This window comes from Hyla sarda, chromosome 3 (assembly GCF_029499605.1).
Source record: "Hyla sarda isolate aHylSar1 chromosome 3, aHylSar1.hap1, whole genome shotgun sequence".
Classification (NCBI taxonomy): domain Eukaryota; kingdom Metazoa; phylum Chordata; class Amphibia; order Anura; family Hylidae; genus Hyla; species Hyla sarda.
This window is the reverse complement of record NC_079191.1, coordinates 36,039,459-36,058,790: the sequence shown is the minus strand read 5'-3', so window position 1 is coordinate 36,058,790 and position 19,332 is coordinate 36,039,459. Positions and strand designations below refer to the sequence as shown.

The 19,332-nt window shown below is 41.8% G+C and overlaps 1 protein-coding gene across 1 annotated transcript in view; it reads left to right on the top strand.

Moving 5' to 3' along the window:
• Positions 1 to 1,426: 1,426 nt before the first annotated feature.
• Positions 1,427 to 19,332, top strand: part of HS6ST1 (heparan sulfate 6-O-sulfotransferase 1) — a 153,759-nt gene continuing 135,853 nt past the window's right edge. Inside the window, exon 1 of the mRNA XM_056564056.1 lies at positions 1,427 to 2,262. Coding sequence (XP_056420031.1) covers positions 1,751 to 2,262 — 512 coding nt within the window. The 5' untranslated portion in view covers positions 1,427 to 1,750. The remainder of the gene's footprint in view (positions 2,263 to 19,332) is intronic.

Here is a 19,332-nt window from a genome sequence, read left to right as displayed (position 1 = left end):
CCTAAATGCAACATGCCCCCCAAAAACCATTTTAGAAAAACGTACTCTCCAAAATCCCCTTGTCGCTCCTTCGCTTCTGAGCCCTCTACTGCGCCCGCCGAACACTTTACATAGACATATGAGGTATGTGCTTACTCAAGAGAAATTGGGCTACAAATATAAGTATACATTTTCTCCTTTTACCCCTTGTAAAAATTCAAAAATTGGGTCTACAAGAACATGCAAGTGTAAAAAATGAAGATTGTGAATTTTCTCCTTCACTTTGCTGCTATTCCTGTGAAACACCTAAAGGGTTAAAACGCTGACTGAATGTCATTTTGAATACTTTGGGGGGTGCAGTTTTTATAATGGGGTCATTTATGGGGTATTTCTAATATGAAGACCCTTCAAATCCATTTCAAACCTGAACTGGTCCCTGAAAAATTGTGATTTTGGAAATTTTGTGAAAAATTGGAAAATTGCTGCTGAACTTTGAAGCCCTCTGGTGTCTTCCAAAAGTAAAAAATCGTAAATTTTATGATGCAAACATAAAGTGGACATATTGTATATGTGAATAAAAAAAAAAATTATTTGGAATATCCATTTTCCTTACAAGCAGAGAGCTTCAAAGTTAGAAAAATGCTAAATTTTCAATTTTTTCATCAAATTTTGGAATTTTTCACTAAGAAACGATGCAAGTATCGACAAAATTTTACCAATAACATAAAGTAGAATATGTCACGAAAAAACAATCTTGGAATCAGAATGATAGGTATAAGCGTCTTAGAGTTATTTATGCTTAAAGTGACAGTGGTCAGATGTTCAAAAAACGCTCTGGTCCTAAGGTGTAAAATGGCCTGGTCCTTAAGGGGTTAACCCCTTAAGGACCAAGACCATTAATAATGTTTACATTAATAATACTAATACATAATAATAATGCTGGGAGATGTAGTTTTGCAACGTAGTTATTAATATTATAATTTATTAATATTATTATTATTATTATTAATAAGATTGTTGTTATTTATTATTAATAATGTTTATATTAATAATACTAATACGTAATAATAATGCAGGGAGATGAAGTTTTGCAACGTAGTTATTAATCTTATTATTTATTATTATTGTTATTAAGGTTGTTATTATTTATTATTAACCCCTTAAGGACCAAGACCATTAATAATGTTTATATTAATAATACGAATACATAATAATAATGCTGGGAGATGTAGTTTAGCAACAGCTGGAGGCACCCTGGTTGGGAAACAACGATTTAATAGGTGAAGTCCCCGGGTGTCGCCTGCAGGATGTGCTGCACACAGCTCTATGTGGAATTGCTGGGTGAAGGGCTTTATAGGGTTAAAAGAAATCAGTGCAGGGAAAGGGCGCGGGCGGCTGACGACAAGCAGAGAATCAGCGGCGGCGCGTGAGAGTGTATGTAAATGAGTCGTAGTAGGAGCAGGCGCGGTGCATGCTGGGCAGTGATCATGGTGGTGTACGGACAGGAAGGAGGCTGGGAAGCTGCCGGGAGCCCCAGATCTCCGTAGATCTGCTGGAGGACACCACCGGGGATGGCTGCTCGGTGGTGAGGAGGAGCGGGTGACCGGGGAGGTGACACCGGGGCCGGGGCCGCCTGCTTTACCGTCTCCCTACCGCATGCAGCACAGTGTACACTCCAGGTGAAGATCACACAGGTCCTTGGCGATCTCTGCTGATACATTGTATCTTCTCCAGGAACCCCCCAAGAGGACACCCTGGGAGATGGTGACATATGAAGTGTGGTGGAAGGACCATGGTTGAGAGGACCAGCAAATTCTTGCTGATCTTGGCTGGCTCTGTGTGCTTCATGCTGATCCTGTACCAGTATGTGGGGCCAGGGCTTAGTTTGGGACCTCAAGGCAGATACTACCCAGAGGACCTAGACCTCTTCCCCACCCCGGACCCCCACTATGTCAAGAAGTTCTTTTTCCCAGTCCGGGATCTGGACCGCTCCTTGACCTTTGATATGAAAGGGGACGATGTCATTGTGTTCCTGCACATCCAGAAAACCGGGGGCACCACTTTTGGGCGACACCTGGTGCAGAACGTGAGGTTGGAGGTGCCCTGCGACTGCAGACCCGGCCAGAAGAAGTGTACCTGCTACCGGCCCAACAGGAAGGAGACCTGGTTGTTTTCCCGATTCTCCACTGGTTGGAGCTGTGGACTGCACGCCGACTGGACCGAGCTCACCAACTGCGTTCCGGGGGTACTGGACAAGAAGGAAACCTCCATGAAAAACCGAAGGTGGGTGACGTCCCTGGGCACGGGTGGGTTTGGAGAGGGCGATGGCACGAGAAGTTCCAGCAACCTAACTTGAGAGCTGGAACGCCTAGTGCCATCACCTTCTTCGTTTGGCACCTGATTTGGTTGGGTTCTGATTGGGTCGGCTCCGAATATACTTCTTGACTTTGGTTGATACACTTTAGGGACCATAAATGGTGGCTTTTTGGAAAATATTGAGCATTCTGTACCGTACGTAACCATCCCTCACCCCATTGATTAATCTCACGATGGACGTCTGTCCGTATACATGACCAAGGCAATTCGGTGTGAATCTACTTGAATCCGGTTTCACTCCATCGATCTGTTTTTTTTTTTTTTTTTTTTTTAAATCTAGATTTGTTGAGTCCCAGAGTTAAGTAGCGATACTGTGTACATTGCAGCAGCTTCTCATTACATTTTCTCCACCAGCCTTTTAGTGTACTTTGCAGGAGCAGGGACGCCTGTCTTTGACAAGAGTCCCTGCTCCTGTAAAAGGGCAATGGGGATACCTCAGTCTGCCACAAAATCGTTCATTTCTACCTGTGACGAAATAGCGCCGATGTATACCACAGCTTCGTACCGAGATTGTCATCGTCTTCATCACATCACGATCTAAATGTAATTCCCAAATGACGTGCCTCCAGCTGTTGCTAAACTACAAATCCCAGCACGCACGGACAGCCTTCGGCTGTCCGTGCATGCTGGGATTTGTAGTTTAGCAACAGCTGAAGGCACCCTGGTTGGTAAACGTGGATCTAAATGACCTTCGTTATAAAGCTGGCTGAGACTTGTAGTCCTACAGCTGCTCTAAAGCTCGTCAGGTGACTTAGTGTCTTACTATGTCCCATTCCTATAGTTACAATGTTTTATTAGTAAACATATGGTGACCATACATTGTATCCATTCTATCACATATGCCTCTAGGACTCTTTCGGGGGAAATGTTTGGCAGGGGTAGAGGCGTCCGGGAACAGTAAGGTTACACAAGAGCTACAGGCGTTTTTAAGGCTTCTTGTATGGTCATCTTGGTTCCTAGTAGAAGATCTTGGATCAGCTTCTTATAGATCATCTGTTGACTTTTTTATTTTATTATGGTGGTAGTAGTAATAATAATCCAATATATTATTATTAGTATTTATTATTTATTATTAGTATTAGTAGTAGTAGTAATAATAGTAATAATAATCAATATATTAGTATTATTTATTAATATTATTATTATTATTAGTAATAAATGTATTTATTATTAGTATTAGTAGTACTATTATTATTAATATAAACATTATTAATATAAACAATAACAATAATTAATAAAAATGTAAAATATAATTTGGTTATTAAATTAAAATTATATTACCGTAATAGCATTATTAAAAATGTTTTTTTTTTTAAATAATATATATATATATATATATATATATATATATATATATATATATATTAGTTATTATTATTAATAAATAATAATAAACAATAATATATATTATGTATGTTAATATTATTTATTAACAATATTAGATCTTTTTATTTTAATAATTCTATTACTATAAATATTATAATTTCATTTAATAACCAAATTATAGTTTACATATTTATTAGTTATTATTATTATTATTATTATTGTTAAGATTTGTTTTATATTAATGTTTATATTAATAATAAAAATAATATGATTCCAGCACTTGCAGCACTACAACTCCCAGTATGCCCCTGGGTATGCTGGGAGTTGTAGTTTCGTAACAGCTATAAGTTGGCGATCGGTTGCATAACGCAACCCATGACCGTGAGTTTCTCGGCTGATGTTTTCTGCTTTGTCAATGTCTTTTTTTTTTTACTATGTGCGCATTCCTTACCTTTCGAAATATTTTTGTCATGTGCGTCGGAAAAAAAAAAAAAAAAACTCCAGGCTTTGGCTCTGTTTCTGGGCTGAGGGATTCCTATGGCCCCTTGGAGGTCACCAAAAAATGACCCCCTTCCTTCCTCGCATGCTCCTGGCTTTGAACGTGCTAAGGAAAATAAGCCGAATGAAATCTATACAGGCGATGATCTCACTTTCCTCCCCTCCAGTAGGTTACATTCTAAAATCCTGTAACTATCTATTCTTTGCGTTTTTAAACTATGCAATAGACCCCCAGCTGTTGCAAAACTACAACTCCCAGCATGCCCAGACAGCCAAAGGCTGTCCGGGCATGCTGGGAGTTGTAGTTTTGCAACAGCTGCAGGTCCGCAGTTTGGAGACCACTGTACTAGATGATAGGATTAGTTAATTTTGGTGGCACCACAAGTCCCAGCATACCGAGAGCATCAGATTATTGAAGTGTAGATCGTGACCTAGTTCTGTCTTTTGTAATAACTCTACAAAGTTTCTGCGAATAGAACAATTGTGGTTTCCTTCTATTCTTTGGGTGCCCTTAGGCTCTGTTCACACGGCGGCAAAACTCAGTTCGGAAATTCCGTCGCAGCAGAGTCCCATTGTTTTCACTTGGATTCTGCTGCAGCGTACACACGGTGGAAACATCTGCTGCGGAAAATTCCGATTCCGGCTTCCGCAGAAAGAATTGACTTGTCAATTCTTTCTGCGGAATCTGCTTGGAAATGCATTGCCGTCCATGGAGAAAACTCATTTCCGAGCGGTCCTAGTGCCGGCACGTTCTTCTGTCTGCGAAACGTCCACCTAAAAAAAACGTTTTCGTTCCGCCGCATAAACATGCAGTGTTTTTCAACCAGGGGGCTCCAGCTGTAGCAAAACTACAACTCCCAGCATGCCCGGACAGCCTTCGGCTGTCCGGGCATGCTGCGAGTTGTAGTTTTGCAATGGCTGGAGGCACCCTGGTTGGGAAACGCTGCATTAGGGCACGTTCCCACGTGCCATATTTTTCTGCGTATTTGCTTCTGCGTCTTTTCTATCCCATTGAAGTTCATAAAGAAAATACGAAGCAAAATACGGCACGTGGGAGCGTGCCCTTAGAGAAAAGTCAGCATAAGCTGTGTTAAAGGGGTAGTACTCCGGTGGAAAACATTTTTATTTATTTATTTTTTAATCAACTGGTGCCAGAAAGTTACAGATTTGTAAATTACTTCTATAAAAAAAAAATAAAAAAATAAAAATCTATATCCTTCCAATACTTTTTAGCAGCTGTAAGCTACAGAGGAAATTCTTTTCTTTTTGAATTTCTTTTTTGTCTTGTCCACAGTGCTCTCTGCCGACACCTCTGTCCGTATCAGGAACTGTGCAGAGCAGGAGAAAATCCTCATAGCAAACCTATGCTGCTCTAGACAGTTCCTGATACGGACAGAGGTGTCGGCAGAGAGCACTGTGGACAAGACAAAAAAGAAATTCAAAAAGCAAAGAATTTCCTCTGTAGCATACAGCTGCTAAAAAGTACTGGAAGGATAAAGATTTTTTTAATAGAAGTAATTTACAAATCTGTATTAACTTTCTGGCACCAGTTGAATGAAAAAAAAAAAAAAAAGTTTTCCGCTGGAGTACCCCTTTAAGTGGGACTGACCATCTACTAATGTGTATGGGGGACCTCCGGATTCTCCTCCTGTCAGAAGATATTTGGGTCGGGGCTCGTCTCCAAAGAGAATAAAATGATCTGGTGGTGAAATTTAACATGCCTGATCCATAGGGAAGAGCAGTGTTTCCCAACCAGTGTGCCTCCAGCTGTTGCAATACAACAGCCTTTGGCTGTCTGGGCATGCTGGAAGTTGTAGTTTTGCAACAGCTACAGGCGTACTGGTTGGGAGACACCTGGAGAGGGTAGAATAAGCGGATCCTACCACTGGACAGCACTGCATTCATTCTCTGTGGGGCCGCTGAACATTGCAGAGCTTTGTGCTTGGCAATGCTCGGCCGTCCCATAGAGAATAAATGGAGTGCTGGCCGCACGTGCCTGGTTCATTCGGGGATCATTTAGTCCTCGTTCTTGGGTTTGGTTTGGAACCCCTACATATCAGTTTGGAAAGGGAATAGCTTATTCAGATCGGGAATACCCCTTTAACCCATCAGTCCATTAACCCTTCCTTTGTCCAGCTATGGCCCCATCTTGCTTCTTCCCTTTGCCTCAAAACAACTTGAACATGTTAACCTTGAACTGTCCTCCTTCTTTCCATCCAATTCACTTTTCTTTCCTCTACAATTTGGCCTCGCCCCTCCCACCACTCTGCTGAAGCCATCCCTAACCACAGCGGCCATTTATCTCCTAACCACCAAAACCTCACGTCTATACTCTGTGCATCGCCGTCTAGGCCTTTCTGACCACCCTCCCCTGTTATAGAGAAGAGACTGCTTTTATATAAGGGATCCAGCAGCGGGGACCAAAATAATAAAGTGAGACAATAACTCCCTCCAAAAAAAATGTGAATAAAAATTATTTTACAAATCCAAAAAGGATAGGAAAATGTGTGGGGAGACAATATAATACTTAGTTTTTAATGGATACGCTAAAATATGGACTAACCTGTCCAAATATAGTAACAATGCCGGTGTATTGATGGGAATAGAGAACTATAAATTCCCCAAAATAGTGCGTAGAAATATCAGTCGGGCCACCAAGGGTCAAGGTAAGTAGATAGCCCTAGGTTTAGCCCTTGATAGTATATCACAGAATCAACATGAAATTGGTAACAATTTCATGTTGATTCTGTGAAATACTATTAAAGGCTAAACCTAGGGCTCTCTGACATCTTATGTCTAGGGACAGAGTACCCCTTTATCTCAAATGATTACCAGTGACTTACGAGGCTGTCCACGACCTGTCCTCTCTGTGGTGGCCAAGTACAGGAGTTGTCCTCCTTAACCGTCCTGTGTGGTGGATTCGGTCAGTGTCCCCTGGGTCCACATCCCTCTTATGGACTGTCAAGTGTTAAACTTGCAATATTTTCTTGTTATATGCTGGTTAGTCTTTTGAGGCATGTGTGCCTTTTAAAGGAGTACTCCGGTGAAAACCTTTTTTCTCTTAAATCAACTGGTGGAAGAAAGTTAAACATATTTGTAAATTACTTCTATTAAAAAATCTTAATCCTTCCTGTACTTATTAGCTGCTGAATACTACAGAGGAAATTCTTTTCTTTTTGGAATGCTCTCTGATGACATCACGAGCACAGTGCTCTCTGCTGACGTTATTATAATAATAATAAGTCTTTATTTATTGTTGTCCTTAGCGGGATTTGAACCCATGTCCCCAGCACTGCAAGGCAGCAGTGCTAACCACTGAGCCACCATGCTGCCCTTAGCATACATCTGCTATGCATGGTTGCTAAAAATGGACAGAGATGTCAGCAGAGAGCACTGTGCTCGTGATGTCATCAGTGTTCCAAAAAGAAAGGAATTTCCTCTGTAGCATTCAGCAGCTATTAAGTACTGGAAGGATTAAGATTTTTTTATAGAAGTAATTTACAGATATGTTTAACTTTCTGCCACCAGTTGATTTAAAAGAAAAAAGGTTTTCACCGGAGTACCCCTTTAAATATTGTTTGCTAAGCCTGTCTAACCAGGGAAGGTGCCAGTGACCAGGTGACTTGTTGGTGACCTGTAGGACCCCTCCAAATGGCTCCATTTTATAGCAGGGAGGAGCTAGTCAGTTCTGGTTATTGCTGAGCTACAGTACAGTGAAGACCCTGAGTGCCTGGAGTTCCTGAGGGAGACCAAGGCCTAACCACGCAGCCACTATCCGTGGAGCCCCCTACAGGTGAAAGTCAAAGCCTGGTAAGCCTAAATACAGGGGAGAAGTCTAGTCAGCATAGTCAAGTCTAAAGTCAGCGTGGGACTGCATAATTGAGTCCAAGTCCCAGCGAGCCCACAAGTCCACTGGAATACCAAGGGTTAATAACATCTGCCCTTAGGGTTACAACATCTGCCCTTCGTCACACCCCTCACCACATCTCCATACATCTGACTGATCTTCTGATCCTCCCTTGTCATCTCATCTTCTTATCCGCTCCTCGCACAACTGTCTTTAAGGGTGCGTCGACACGGCCGCCTGTCCCCGTTTTTAACACAATTTTTTTTTTATCCCCGTTTCGGCTCCGTTCTTGCAGGCTGTAGGCGGATTAGAAAACGGTTTAAAAAAATATAAAAAAATAGGCCATTCATGTCAATGGGATTTTTATTTTTTTTTTACAATCCGTTTTAATCCGTTTGTACCCGTCTGCACTCATTTCCATTTTTTTTTTGACTGCAGAAAAAAACGGCACATGCAGTATTTTTTTTCTTCCGTCAAAAAAAAAAAAACGGAAGAAAAAACAGATACAGTAAATTTAACATCGAAGTCTGTGGAAAAGGGATGAGCCTTTCTCATCAGTTTGCATCCGTTTTTTTCAATCCGTTTTTTGATCAGTTTTTACTTCTGAACATGCTCAGTTTATTAATTGAACAAGAACTGATCCAAAAGGATAACATCCGTTTGCATCAGTTACTGTCAGTTTCTTTTTAAAGTCCGTTTTTTATTTTTGACGGGAGAAGAACGGGACGGGTCTAGACGGCCGTGTGAACGCAGCCTAAGATTACTTTAAAGCAGTTGTCTCCAAACTGTGGACCTCCAGATGCTGCAAAACTACAACTCCCCAGCATGCCCGGACAGCCGTTGGCTGTCCGGGCATGCTGGGGAGTTGTAGTTTTGCAACATCTGGAGGTCCACAATTTGGCGACCACTGCTCCAGAACGTACTATCCACCACTTCAGACCTTCAAAAGCAACTTTGAAAACCCATTGTAGAAGAGTCTAGAACCTACAATTGTTCTAAAGCCACCACACTGCCAAATGAGCATCTTCTCCCCCCACCTACTGTCTCTATCCTACTGTCTCTATCCTCTCTCCCTCTGTACCGGTCTGTCATTTAAAGGGGTACTCCAGTGAAAACTTTTTTTTTTTTTTTTTTTTAAATCAACTGGTGCCAGAAAATTAAACAGATTTGTAAATTACTTCTATTAAAAAAATCTTAATCCTTCCAGTACTTATTAGCTGCTGAATACCACAGAGGAAATTCTTTTCTTTTTGGAACACACAGCTTTCTGCTGACATCATGACCACAGTGCTCTCTGCTGACTTCTTTCCATTTTAAGAACTGTCCAGAGCAGGAGAAAATCCCCATAGCAAACATATGCTTCTCTGGACAGTTCCTAAAATGGACAGAGGTGTCAGCAGAGAGCACTGTGGTCATGATGTCAGCAGGGAGCTCTGTGGTTGTGATTAGAGATGAGCGAATTGACAGTAAATTCGATTCGTCACAAACTTCTCGGCTCGGCAGTTGATGACTTATCCTGCATAAATGAGTTCAGCTTTCAGGTGCTCCGGTGGGCTGGAAAAGGTGGATACATTCCTAGGAGACTCTTTCCTAGGACTGTATCCACCTTTTCCAGCCCACCGGAGCACCTGAAAGCTGAACACATTTATGCAGGATAAGTCATCAACTGACGAGCCGAGAAGTTCGTGACGAATCGAATTTACTGTAAATTCGCTCATCTCTAGTCGTGATGTCAGCAGAGAGCTCTGTGTTCCAAAAAGAAAAGAATCTCTTCTGTATTATTCAGCAGCTAATAAGTACTGGAAGGATTAAGATTTTTTTTTAATAGAAGTCATTTACAAATCTGTTTAACTTACTGGCACCAGTTGATAAAAATAAATAAATAAATAAATTCCACCAGAGTATCCCTTTTAAATATTTTGTTGTTTTGAATTTAAAATTTTTTTTTTTTTTTTTTTTATCCTCAGTATATTGGCATTATTTAAATTATTATATACACATTGCCCTGGAACAAATGGAGCTTTGGAATGAATACTAATCATCGTTAGGCTCATCTAGGAAAAGTGTTCTAAGAAATGGAACATTCATTGATCTCTATAGAAAGTTTTCTGCTGACGAGGTGGAGTGTAAAAAAAACAAAAAACCTATTAAAGTAAGAGCCTATAAATGATTGTGGAGCTTGAGAACTGGACAGGATGAATGGGGGAGGGGAGGTCGTGTATGAATGGCGCTTGGACAGGAATTTTAGCATCGTTTTTTTAATGTTGCAAGATACAAAAGTGGCGCATGTTTTGAGTACAGCAGCATTTTCTATTGGGTACGTACAATACATGTAAAAATACACTTTGGGCTCTATAATATAAGCTATAGAAGTGTCTGCAGCAGTAGTCTTTAAACTGGGGGCCTCCAGCTGTTGCAAAGTACAACTCCCAGCATGCCTAGATGTTGGCTGTCCGGGCATGCTGGGAGTTGTAGTTTTGCAACAGCTGGAGGTGGTCCATACTTTAGGGAATAATAACTAAATTAAATAAATGAATGCACATATTTATCATGTGTGTGTGTGTGTGTGTGTATATATATATATATATTCACAAAACATGTATTACTGTAATAAAAAATATACATATGTATAAATATATTAACATGTATACAGTACATAAATATATTTTTTTAATGAAGAAAAACTTTTTTGTTAAATCTTATATATTAGAAAAATATAAAGTTTTTATAATTTTTTTTTATTACTATGTGTATAAAATTATGTATGCGTATAAATAGATATACACTGCTTAAAAAAAAAATATAAAGGGAACACTTTGTAAAGGAAAGGGGGCGTTCCGTCTCCGCATGATGCGGCACGCCCCTCCATGTATCGGATAGGGGATAAAGTTCAGAGCACTACAGATCTCCTTTAAAGGGGTACTCCCGTGGAAGACTTTTTATTTTTTATTTTTTTTAAATCATCTGGCACCAGAAAGTTAAACAGATTTGTAAATCACTTCTATAAAAAAAAAATCTTAATCCTTCCAGTACTCTTTAGGGGCTGTATACTGAAGATAAATCCAAAAAGAAATGCATTTCCTGTGATGTCATGACCACAGTGCTCTCTGCTGACCTCTGCTGTCCATTTTAGGAACTGTCCAGAGAAGCTTGTTTGCTATGGGGATTTTCTCCAGTTCCTAAAATGGACAGCAGAGGTCAGCAGAGAGCACTGTGGTCAGGACATGCATTTCTTTTTTGGATTTCTCTTTAGTATACAGCCCCTAAAAAGTACTGGAAGGATTAAGATGTTTTAATAGAAGTGATTTAAAAATCTGTTTAACTTTCTGGCACCAGTTGATTTAAAAAATAAATAAAAATAAATAAATAAAAATTTTCCACGGGAGCACCCCTTTAAAGGAGATCTGTAGTGCTCTGAACTTTATCCCCTATCCGATTCATGGAGGGACATGCCGGCTGCCGCATCATGCGGAGACGGAATGCCCCCTTTCCTTTACATTGCCGTGGACCCGTACAGGAGATCGCGGGGGGCCCCAGCGCTCGGACCCCCGCAATCTAAAACTTATCCCCTATCCTTTTGGATAGGTAATAAAGTTCAGAGCACTACAGATCTTCTTTAAGCAACACAATGTAACTCCAAATCCATCACACTTCTGTGAAATCACACTGTCCACTCAGGAAGAACACTGATTGACAATCAATTTCACATGCTGTTGTGCAAATGGAACAGACAACAGGTGGAAATTATAGGCAATTAGCAAGACACCCCCAATAAAGGAGTGGTTCTGCAGGTGGTGACCACAGACGACTTCTCTGTCCCTATGCTTCCTGGCTGATGTTTTGGTCACTTTTTAATGCTGGCAGTGCTTTCACTCTAGTGGTAGCATGAGATGGATTCTACAACCCACACAAGTGGCTCAGGTAGTGCAGTTCATCCAGGATGGCACATCAATGTGAGCTGTGGCAAGAAGGTTTGCTGTGTTTGTCAGCGTAGTGTCCAGAGCATAGAGGCGCTACCAGGAGACAGGCCAGTACATCAGGAGACGTGGAGGAGGCCGTAGGAGGGCAACAACCCAGCAGCAGGACCGCTACCTCCAACTTTTGTACAAGGAGGAGCAGGAGGAGCACTGCCAGAGCCCTGCAAAATGACCTCCAGCAGGCCACAAATGTGTCCACTCAAACGGTCAGAAACAGACTCCATGAGGGTGGTATGAGGGCCGAACGTCCACAGGTGGGGGTTGTGCTTACAACGTGCAGGACGTTTGGCATTTGCCAGAGAACACACAGATTGGCAAATTTGTCACTGGCGCCCTGTGCTCTTCACAGATTAAAGCAGGTTCACACTGAGCACATGTTACAGACGTGACAGTTTGGAGACGCCGTGGAGAACGTCCTGCTTCCTGCAACATCCTCCAGCATGACCGGTTTGGCGGCGGGTCAGTAATGGTGTGGGGTGGCATTTCTTTTGGGGACAGAGATCTTCAGACCCCTTGTGAGACCATATGCTGGTGCAGTTGGCCCTGGGTTCCTCCTGATGCAAGACAATGCTAGACTTCATGTGGCTGAAGTGTGTCAGCAGTTCCTGCAAGACGAAGACATTGATGCTATGGACTGGCCCGCCCGTTCCCCAGACCTGAATCTGATTGAGCACATCTAGGACATCATGTCTCGCTCCATCCACCAACGCCACGTTGCACCACAGACTGTCCAGGAGTTGGCGGATGCTTTAGTCCAGGTCTGGGAGGACATCCCTCAGGAGACCATCCGCCACCTCATCAGGATCATGCCCAGGCATTGTAGGGAGGTCATACGGGCACGTGGAGGCCACACACACTACTGAGCCTCATTGTGACTTGTGTTAAGGACATTACATAAAGTTGGATCAGCCTGTAGTGGGGTTTTCCTCTATGATTTTTGAGTGTGACTCCATATCCAGACCTCCATGGGTTGATAAATTTGATTTCCATTGATAATTTTTGTGTGATTTTATTGTCAGCGCATTCAACTATGTAAAGACGAAAGTATTCCATACGATTAGTTCATTATTTTTTTGAGTAGTGCGTGACTATATATATACACAAATTTTATTATAGTAATAAAAAAAATTTTGTAGAGAGAGAGAGATAATACATAAAAAAAGAATATATATATATATATATATATATATATATATATATATTTAAAAAAAATTATTATATAATTTTATTTTTATTTTTTGAGCTGCTTATTCCTCCTTACCCCTTAGATGAGGCTTGTAATTCTTAGCACAGGTAAAGTCTGTATCTGGACAGTAACATAGCATAAATGCAGCACATGGGTTACGGGCGGATCAGAATATACTAGACTCTAGTGATGTAAGAAGTCTCTGCATGTCTAATAGGTGGAAGTGATGTTTACCTATAAACAAGGTCTCTTTTTTTTAACCGTTTGCCGTCTACGGGGTTATTTGTCCTCTTATTGTGATACAAGGCCCTGAAGCTCGCGGTTAAGGTGTCCGGCCGCCTTTATTCTCTCTTAGATTTTAATCCATTTAAATGTGAATTTGACCTCATTAAAACGTAACGACAAACAAACAAATTCTGTGTCTGCACAAGGTGAATGTATCACAAGGAGACAAATGCAAAGTCTAGACCAGTGGTCTTCAACCTGCGGACCTCCAGATGTTGCAAAACTACAACTCCCAGCATGCCCGGACAGCCAACGGCTGTCCGGGCATGCTGGGAGTTGTAGTTTTGCAACATCTGGAGGTCCGCAGGTTGAAGACCACTGGTCTAGACCACCCTCCTGAACTTACAGAGCAGCAGGGGTCCATGCACATGGAAATTCATCAAATTCACTGAATTCGGTCAGTCTGTGATGCCCCTGCAATTTCTCAGCAAAGTCCAATTGACTAAATGGTCTGAAGTAGAGATGAGCGAACTTACAGTAAATTCGATTCGTCACGAACTTCTCAGCTCGGCGGTTGCTGACTTTTCCTGCATAAATTAGTTCAGCTTTCCGATGCTCCGGTGGGCTGGAAAAGGTGGGTACAGTCCTAGGAGACTCTTTTCTAGGACTGTATCCACCTTTTCCAGCCCACGGGAGCACCTGAAAGCTGAACTAATTTATGCAGGAAAAGTCATCAACTGCCGAGCCGAGAAGTTCGTGACGAATTGAATTTACTGTAAGTTCGCTCATCTCTAGTCTGAAGTACCTAGCTGCAGGAAACAGCTGTCCCCACTTGTTCACATTGGCAAGGTGTCGTTCTGTACTGCACCTTATTGAAATAAAGATTGAAGACCTGATTTCCGGTGAGTGCCGTTGTAGTTCTACCATAGACTGTATCCAATTGGACTTTGTCTCTATAACAATAAAGCGCCACCGATGGTTTGCATCTACGTCTTATCTGAGCACCGCCCAGAAGTGGAGCATTAAAGGGTTACTCCATTGGAAAACTACATTTTTCTATTTTTTTTCAAAATCAACTTGTGCCAGAAAGTTTTATACAAATTTGTCAATTTCTTCTATAAAAAATTCTTAATCCTTACAGTACTTATCAGCTATTGTATACTACAGTTCTTTCCTGACTGACCACAGTGCTCTCTGCCGACACCCCTGTCCACAACTGTCCGGAGCAGGAAAGGTTTGCTATGGGGATTTGCTCCTACTCTGGACAGTTCCTGACACTGGCAGAAATGTCAGCAGAGAGCACTGTGGTCAGATTGTAAAGAACTTCCTCTGGAGCATACAGCAGCTGATAAGTACTGGTAGGATTAAGATTTTTAAATAAAAGTAATTTACAAATCTGGATAACTTTCTGGCACCAGTTGATTAGAAAACATCCCCCCCCCCCCCCCCCCCCCCCCGGAGTACCCCTTTTAATATAGTACCAACTTTTCCCACCGTGAATGGCGGTCTACCCAGCTGTAGCACTGGGATTTGGACAGTCACCAGTACACAGACAGACGCCGTTGTTTGCCGAGCAGTCTCTTTGCACAGCAGGGCTTAAAGCTCTGGCATGAAGGAAATCTGCCGAGAGCCCCTGGTCAGGCCGAGCTCCACGAGCTGCCGTCCCCAGCGCCGATTCATTAGACAGGCCGTAATAACAGAATAAGCTTCTCTCCCAAGAGGATGCGGCACAAAACTGCAAGCATGAAATATCAGCTTTCTGCAGAGCGGGGAAGGCTAAATATATTACTCGGATCAGCGAGGTATCTGTGAGCGGCAGATAAGTTCCTGCCTACCGCGAAAATTACTGACAAAAGACCCACTTATCCCGGGTCATTATTGGTCCGAGCGAGATGGCAATGAGCATCAGTTATGGTAATCGATCCAGGCGGTTGAGAAAAGAATGGAGGGTTTTTAATTTTAATTTTTTTATTCTGAAAACGAATCTGCTGCAATGTGCGCCATCACCGGTAGCGTTATAGTGATCCCCATAATGGCAGTCACTAGACCTTTACACCAAAATACAAAAATAGGTAACCTGTATAGTCATACGGGACTCATGGTTATGGTATGTTTAGAAGTGAAGAAGTGAGATTGTGGGGGTAGGACAGCTAGATCCCTTCACCAGCACCGGTATGGAAGCTCCTTCCCCATTGGTTAAGAATGGTAGGTATCATTAGACATATGAGAACGAAGTGGGGGGGGGGGGGGGGGGGGGGGACTTGTGGTAAATAAACTGTCTAATTCTTAGACCGTGTACACTTAGACTAGACAGGCTAAGAATGTGCCAAATGTATTACAGTGGCCAAGGCTGTTTGCCAATAAAGCGCATCTGTACATGGTCTAGTCTGGTGTTTTTGCATTCACAGGGGGCCTCCAGCTGTTGCAAATCTGCAACTCCCAGCAGGCCTGGACAGCGTAAAGAGTTTTTTCTTATTCAATGTAATTCATTTAAAGAAAAAATAACAGATGTAAACAAACGAAGTGTGACCCTTTTGTTAAAATCCAGGACATCCCCTATAACTTGGGAATGTTTATTGTGTGGCTGATGTGAAGATCAGATGTGGTCGGGATTACTCTATAAGCATTTCCTTTATTTTGATTACCTGTCAGAAATCTCTGGTCATTTTGGAAAACTTTGCTAGAAACTTCCTGTGTTTTCGCTCTCCCTTCAGTCTTCAATGGGTTTTCTTACCTCTATCGTGAGCTGCGTGCACAGGGCCGGCAGTTTAAATGTGCGCAGCGAGGGGGTGGCGGTATTGTTTTCAGTTCATTCATCATCTGTAGGTTTGCTGGCATCGGTCCCAGTAAGCTACTATGTGAGTACCAGGTAAATTCCTTGTACAGAGTCCATAAACTGGCAGCTTTGTACAGACATTCGTGACTTTCCGACATCATTGAGTAATATATACTCGGACTGGCTCTGGCAGGAATTAGGAGGCTGGAAGGCGTAAGTTCTCCGGCTGTAATGGCGTGATAAAAAACGGAATGGTTCCAAAAAAAATCACTAAGGAAATAGAATCAGAAGGAGCCAATCGATATGTCTGCTCAGCCAAGAGCTCTTCTACCGGGGCCAACAAGCTGTAGATGGGGTTGTCTGATCTCTGTGATCGGCGCTCGTTTGTTGATCCTTCACAAGACTTGATCAGTCGAGCTGCATCCTGGCCCATTATGTTCATTATAATAGGCCACACATCCCCGGTTTACACAGGAAAAAGTGCGACTTGTAGTAACAATTTCAATGGGCCAACAAAAGATCCAATTGTTCTCTCGTTCATTGGCTGTTCACTGGCCCCTTTACACAATTTGATTATTTGACCTATAAATGTGTTCTTCATTTTTATTTTTTTTTATATGCTGAAAACTAGATGATGCTTGCTCCGTACCCACGGTTGTGGCCGCACGGTTTGCTGGCAAATTTAATTTCACTTGCAGAATTGGTTTATTTCACGCGAAACTCCTAAAATAAGAATGGGGGGGGGGGGGGGGGGGTATAAACTCCAAGGCTATGTTCAGACTGCGAAATATCTGCCATTTCACACAAACTCTGTTCAGCAAAGCTTGCTGAATGGAATTGCGGAATTCCAATGGAATTTTGGCGGAAATCTGTGTTTGCAAATCACAGAATTCTGGTGAAATTTCAAATCCCTATGGACTTCAATGGTATCCTGCCGCGGAATGCCGCAAAATTTAAAGACCAGGTTTTTAAATTTAGTAAAATGAGGAAATTTTGCAGTGTAAATGGGACAATGAAATGACATTATAGTCAATGGGCAGTTAATTTCGGCAGAGTTTCCACCATCCGAACGTAGTACAAGACTGGAAACGGACACGGTGTTTTTACCTCTGGGAGTTGGTAAGGAAGCATTTGGACCTCCGCGATCAGACATCTCATTCCTTATCCTTTTATGTAGGGGATAATATGTCTAGCGGCAGAGTACCCCTTTAATCTAAGTTTTGCAAAGGAGAAATACTGTTTTCCTTTTTGCAGAAAACTATTGATATTCGCAAAGGGTCAACCAATATGGCTACTTGTTTTGGCTACCACAGCGCTTGCTAGTTTTTCCAGAATTGGTCTGACTAATGATGCACACATGCGAAATTCATAGCAGAGCCCCACAAGGAGCTGTTTGGTAACCATATTGTTGTCCTTCAGCTTTTCCAGAAAATTTATAGATTTCAGTGTTTATTTTTTTTTTTTTTAATTTTTTTTTTCATCTAATAGGTTGTAGCAGTAAAAATTCAGGATATTGCCTGTAGACAATAAAATGTCCCTCCTAGATTAAAAATCTATATGTACTCGTAATGACAGGCGTGGACCCCTTGGGTCTATTCACACGACAGTATATCCACTTGCGGAATTCCACCTCAAAATTAAAGCCCATAGAAGTCTATGGGCTTTAATTTTGAGGCGGAAATTGAGAAGTGTGGAATCCCATAGAAGTGTGTGGGCAAGTGGAAATTCTGCCTTGTGAATAGACCCTTACAGTCCTGCTTATAAAACATTGTGCGCAGTCTACAGAAATGAGCATTTTTCAAAGAGAAAAATCCAGAATTGCAAAAATTTTCAGTGGACCATCTGTCCATTTAATTCCGATCTAGTGACGGCGGTGAAGAGCTACCGGAAGGTTTATGGTTAGACGGTCTATGGGCTGTTTATTCACTTAAGCGCTAGAAGCCGCATTATGTCCCATTAAGTGATGTAATAACAATTTTCTCGTATTTTCGTGTTTTGGAATTACAATCGTACGACGTTACCCCCCCCCCCCGGTCTGTTGATTAGACCTCCCTATAGTGCCGCCTTCATTATGTGGAGAATTGTTCACTCGTCTGTGATTACCGTGATACCAGTTCGCCGCGCGCCAGTCCTTCAGAGCTCATCTATTGTGAATTCCAAATGGTCTACGGTTTATGTACAAGAGCCACCTAGCGTGCGCGTCTTTGTGAGATGGCGCTCGCTCCCTCTGTTTCCCTCTCTCTCCGTACACCGCTACAATACAATTCCATTTAATTTGTTTCCACTTGTCGACTCGCCTGCCTATATACGCGTCATGTAAATGTCAAGACTCGTAAGAGTTGTTTAATCTCTATTCAGTCGTTGACACTTTAATGTCAGGATACGCCTACCATGCGCCTTTCGCGCCCCCCCCCCCTTTTTCCACTGACGTTGTTATTCTTTATTATGACTGATTTAATGTTTTGTTTTTCTGTACGAATAGGAATCGCAGCTTCAGTTTGAGGTTTTATTTTTGCCTTTTTGTCCTTGTACTGCAAGCCTTAAAGTATTAATTTGTACATGATTTGAGTTTGTTTTTAGTCGGGTTAGTTGTTTTTAGTCGGGTTAGTTGTTTTTAGTCGGGTTAGTTGTTTTTAGTCGGGTTAGTTGTTTTTAGTCGGGTTAGTTGTTTTTAGTCGGGTTAGTTGTTTTTAGTCGGGTTAGTTGTTTTTAGTCGGGTTAGTTGTTTTTAGTCGGGTTAGTTGTTTTTAGTCGGGTTAGTTGTTTTTAGTCGGGTTAGTTGTTCTTAGTCGGGTTAGTTGTTCTTAGTCGGGTTAGTTGTTCTTAGTCGGGTTAGTTGTTCTTAGTCGGGTTAGTTGTTCTTAGTCGGGTTAGTTGTTGTGTATTTTTTATTTTATTTTCCTGTCTGGTTAGTTGTTGTTGTTTTTAGGGGGTTTGTTAGTTGGTGTCAGGCAGCTGCTGCCAAGGCTAATAAAATTATGGGGTGCATCAATAAGGGGCATAGATGCCCATGACAAGGAAATAATTCTACCGCTGTACAAATCACTAGTCAGACCACACATACAATACTGTGTACAAGAAACATATAGGGGAAGATTTATAAAAACCTGTGTAGAGGAAGAGTGGTGCAGTTGCCCATAGC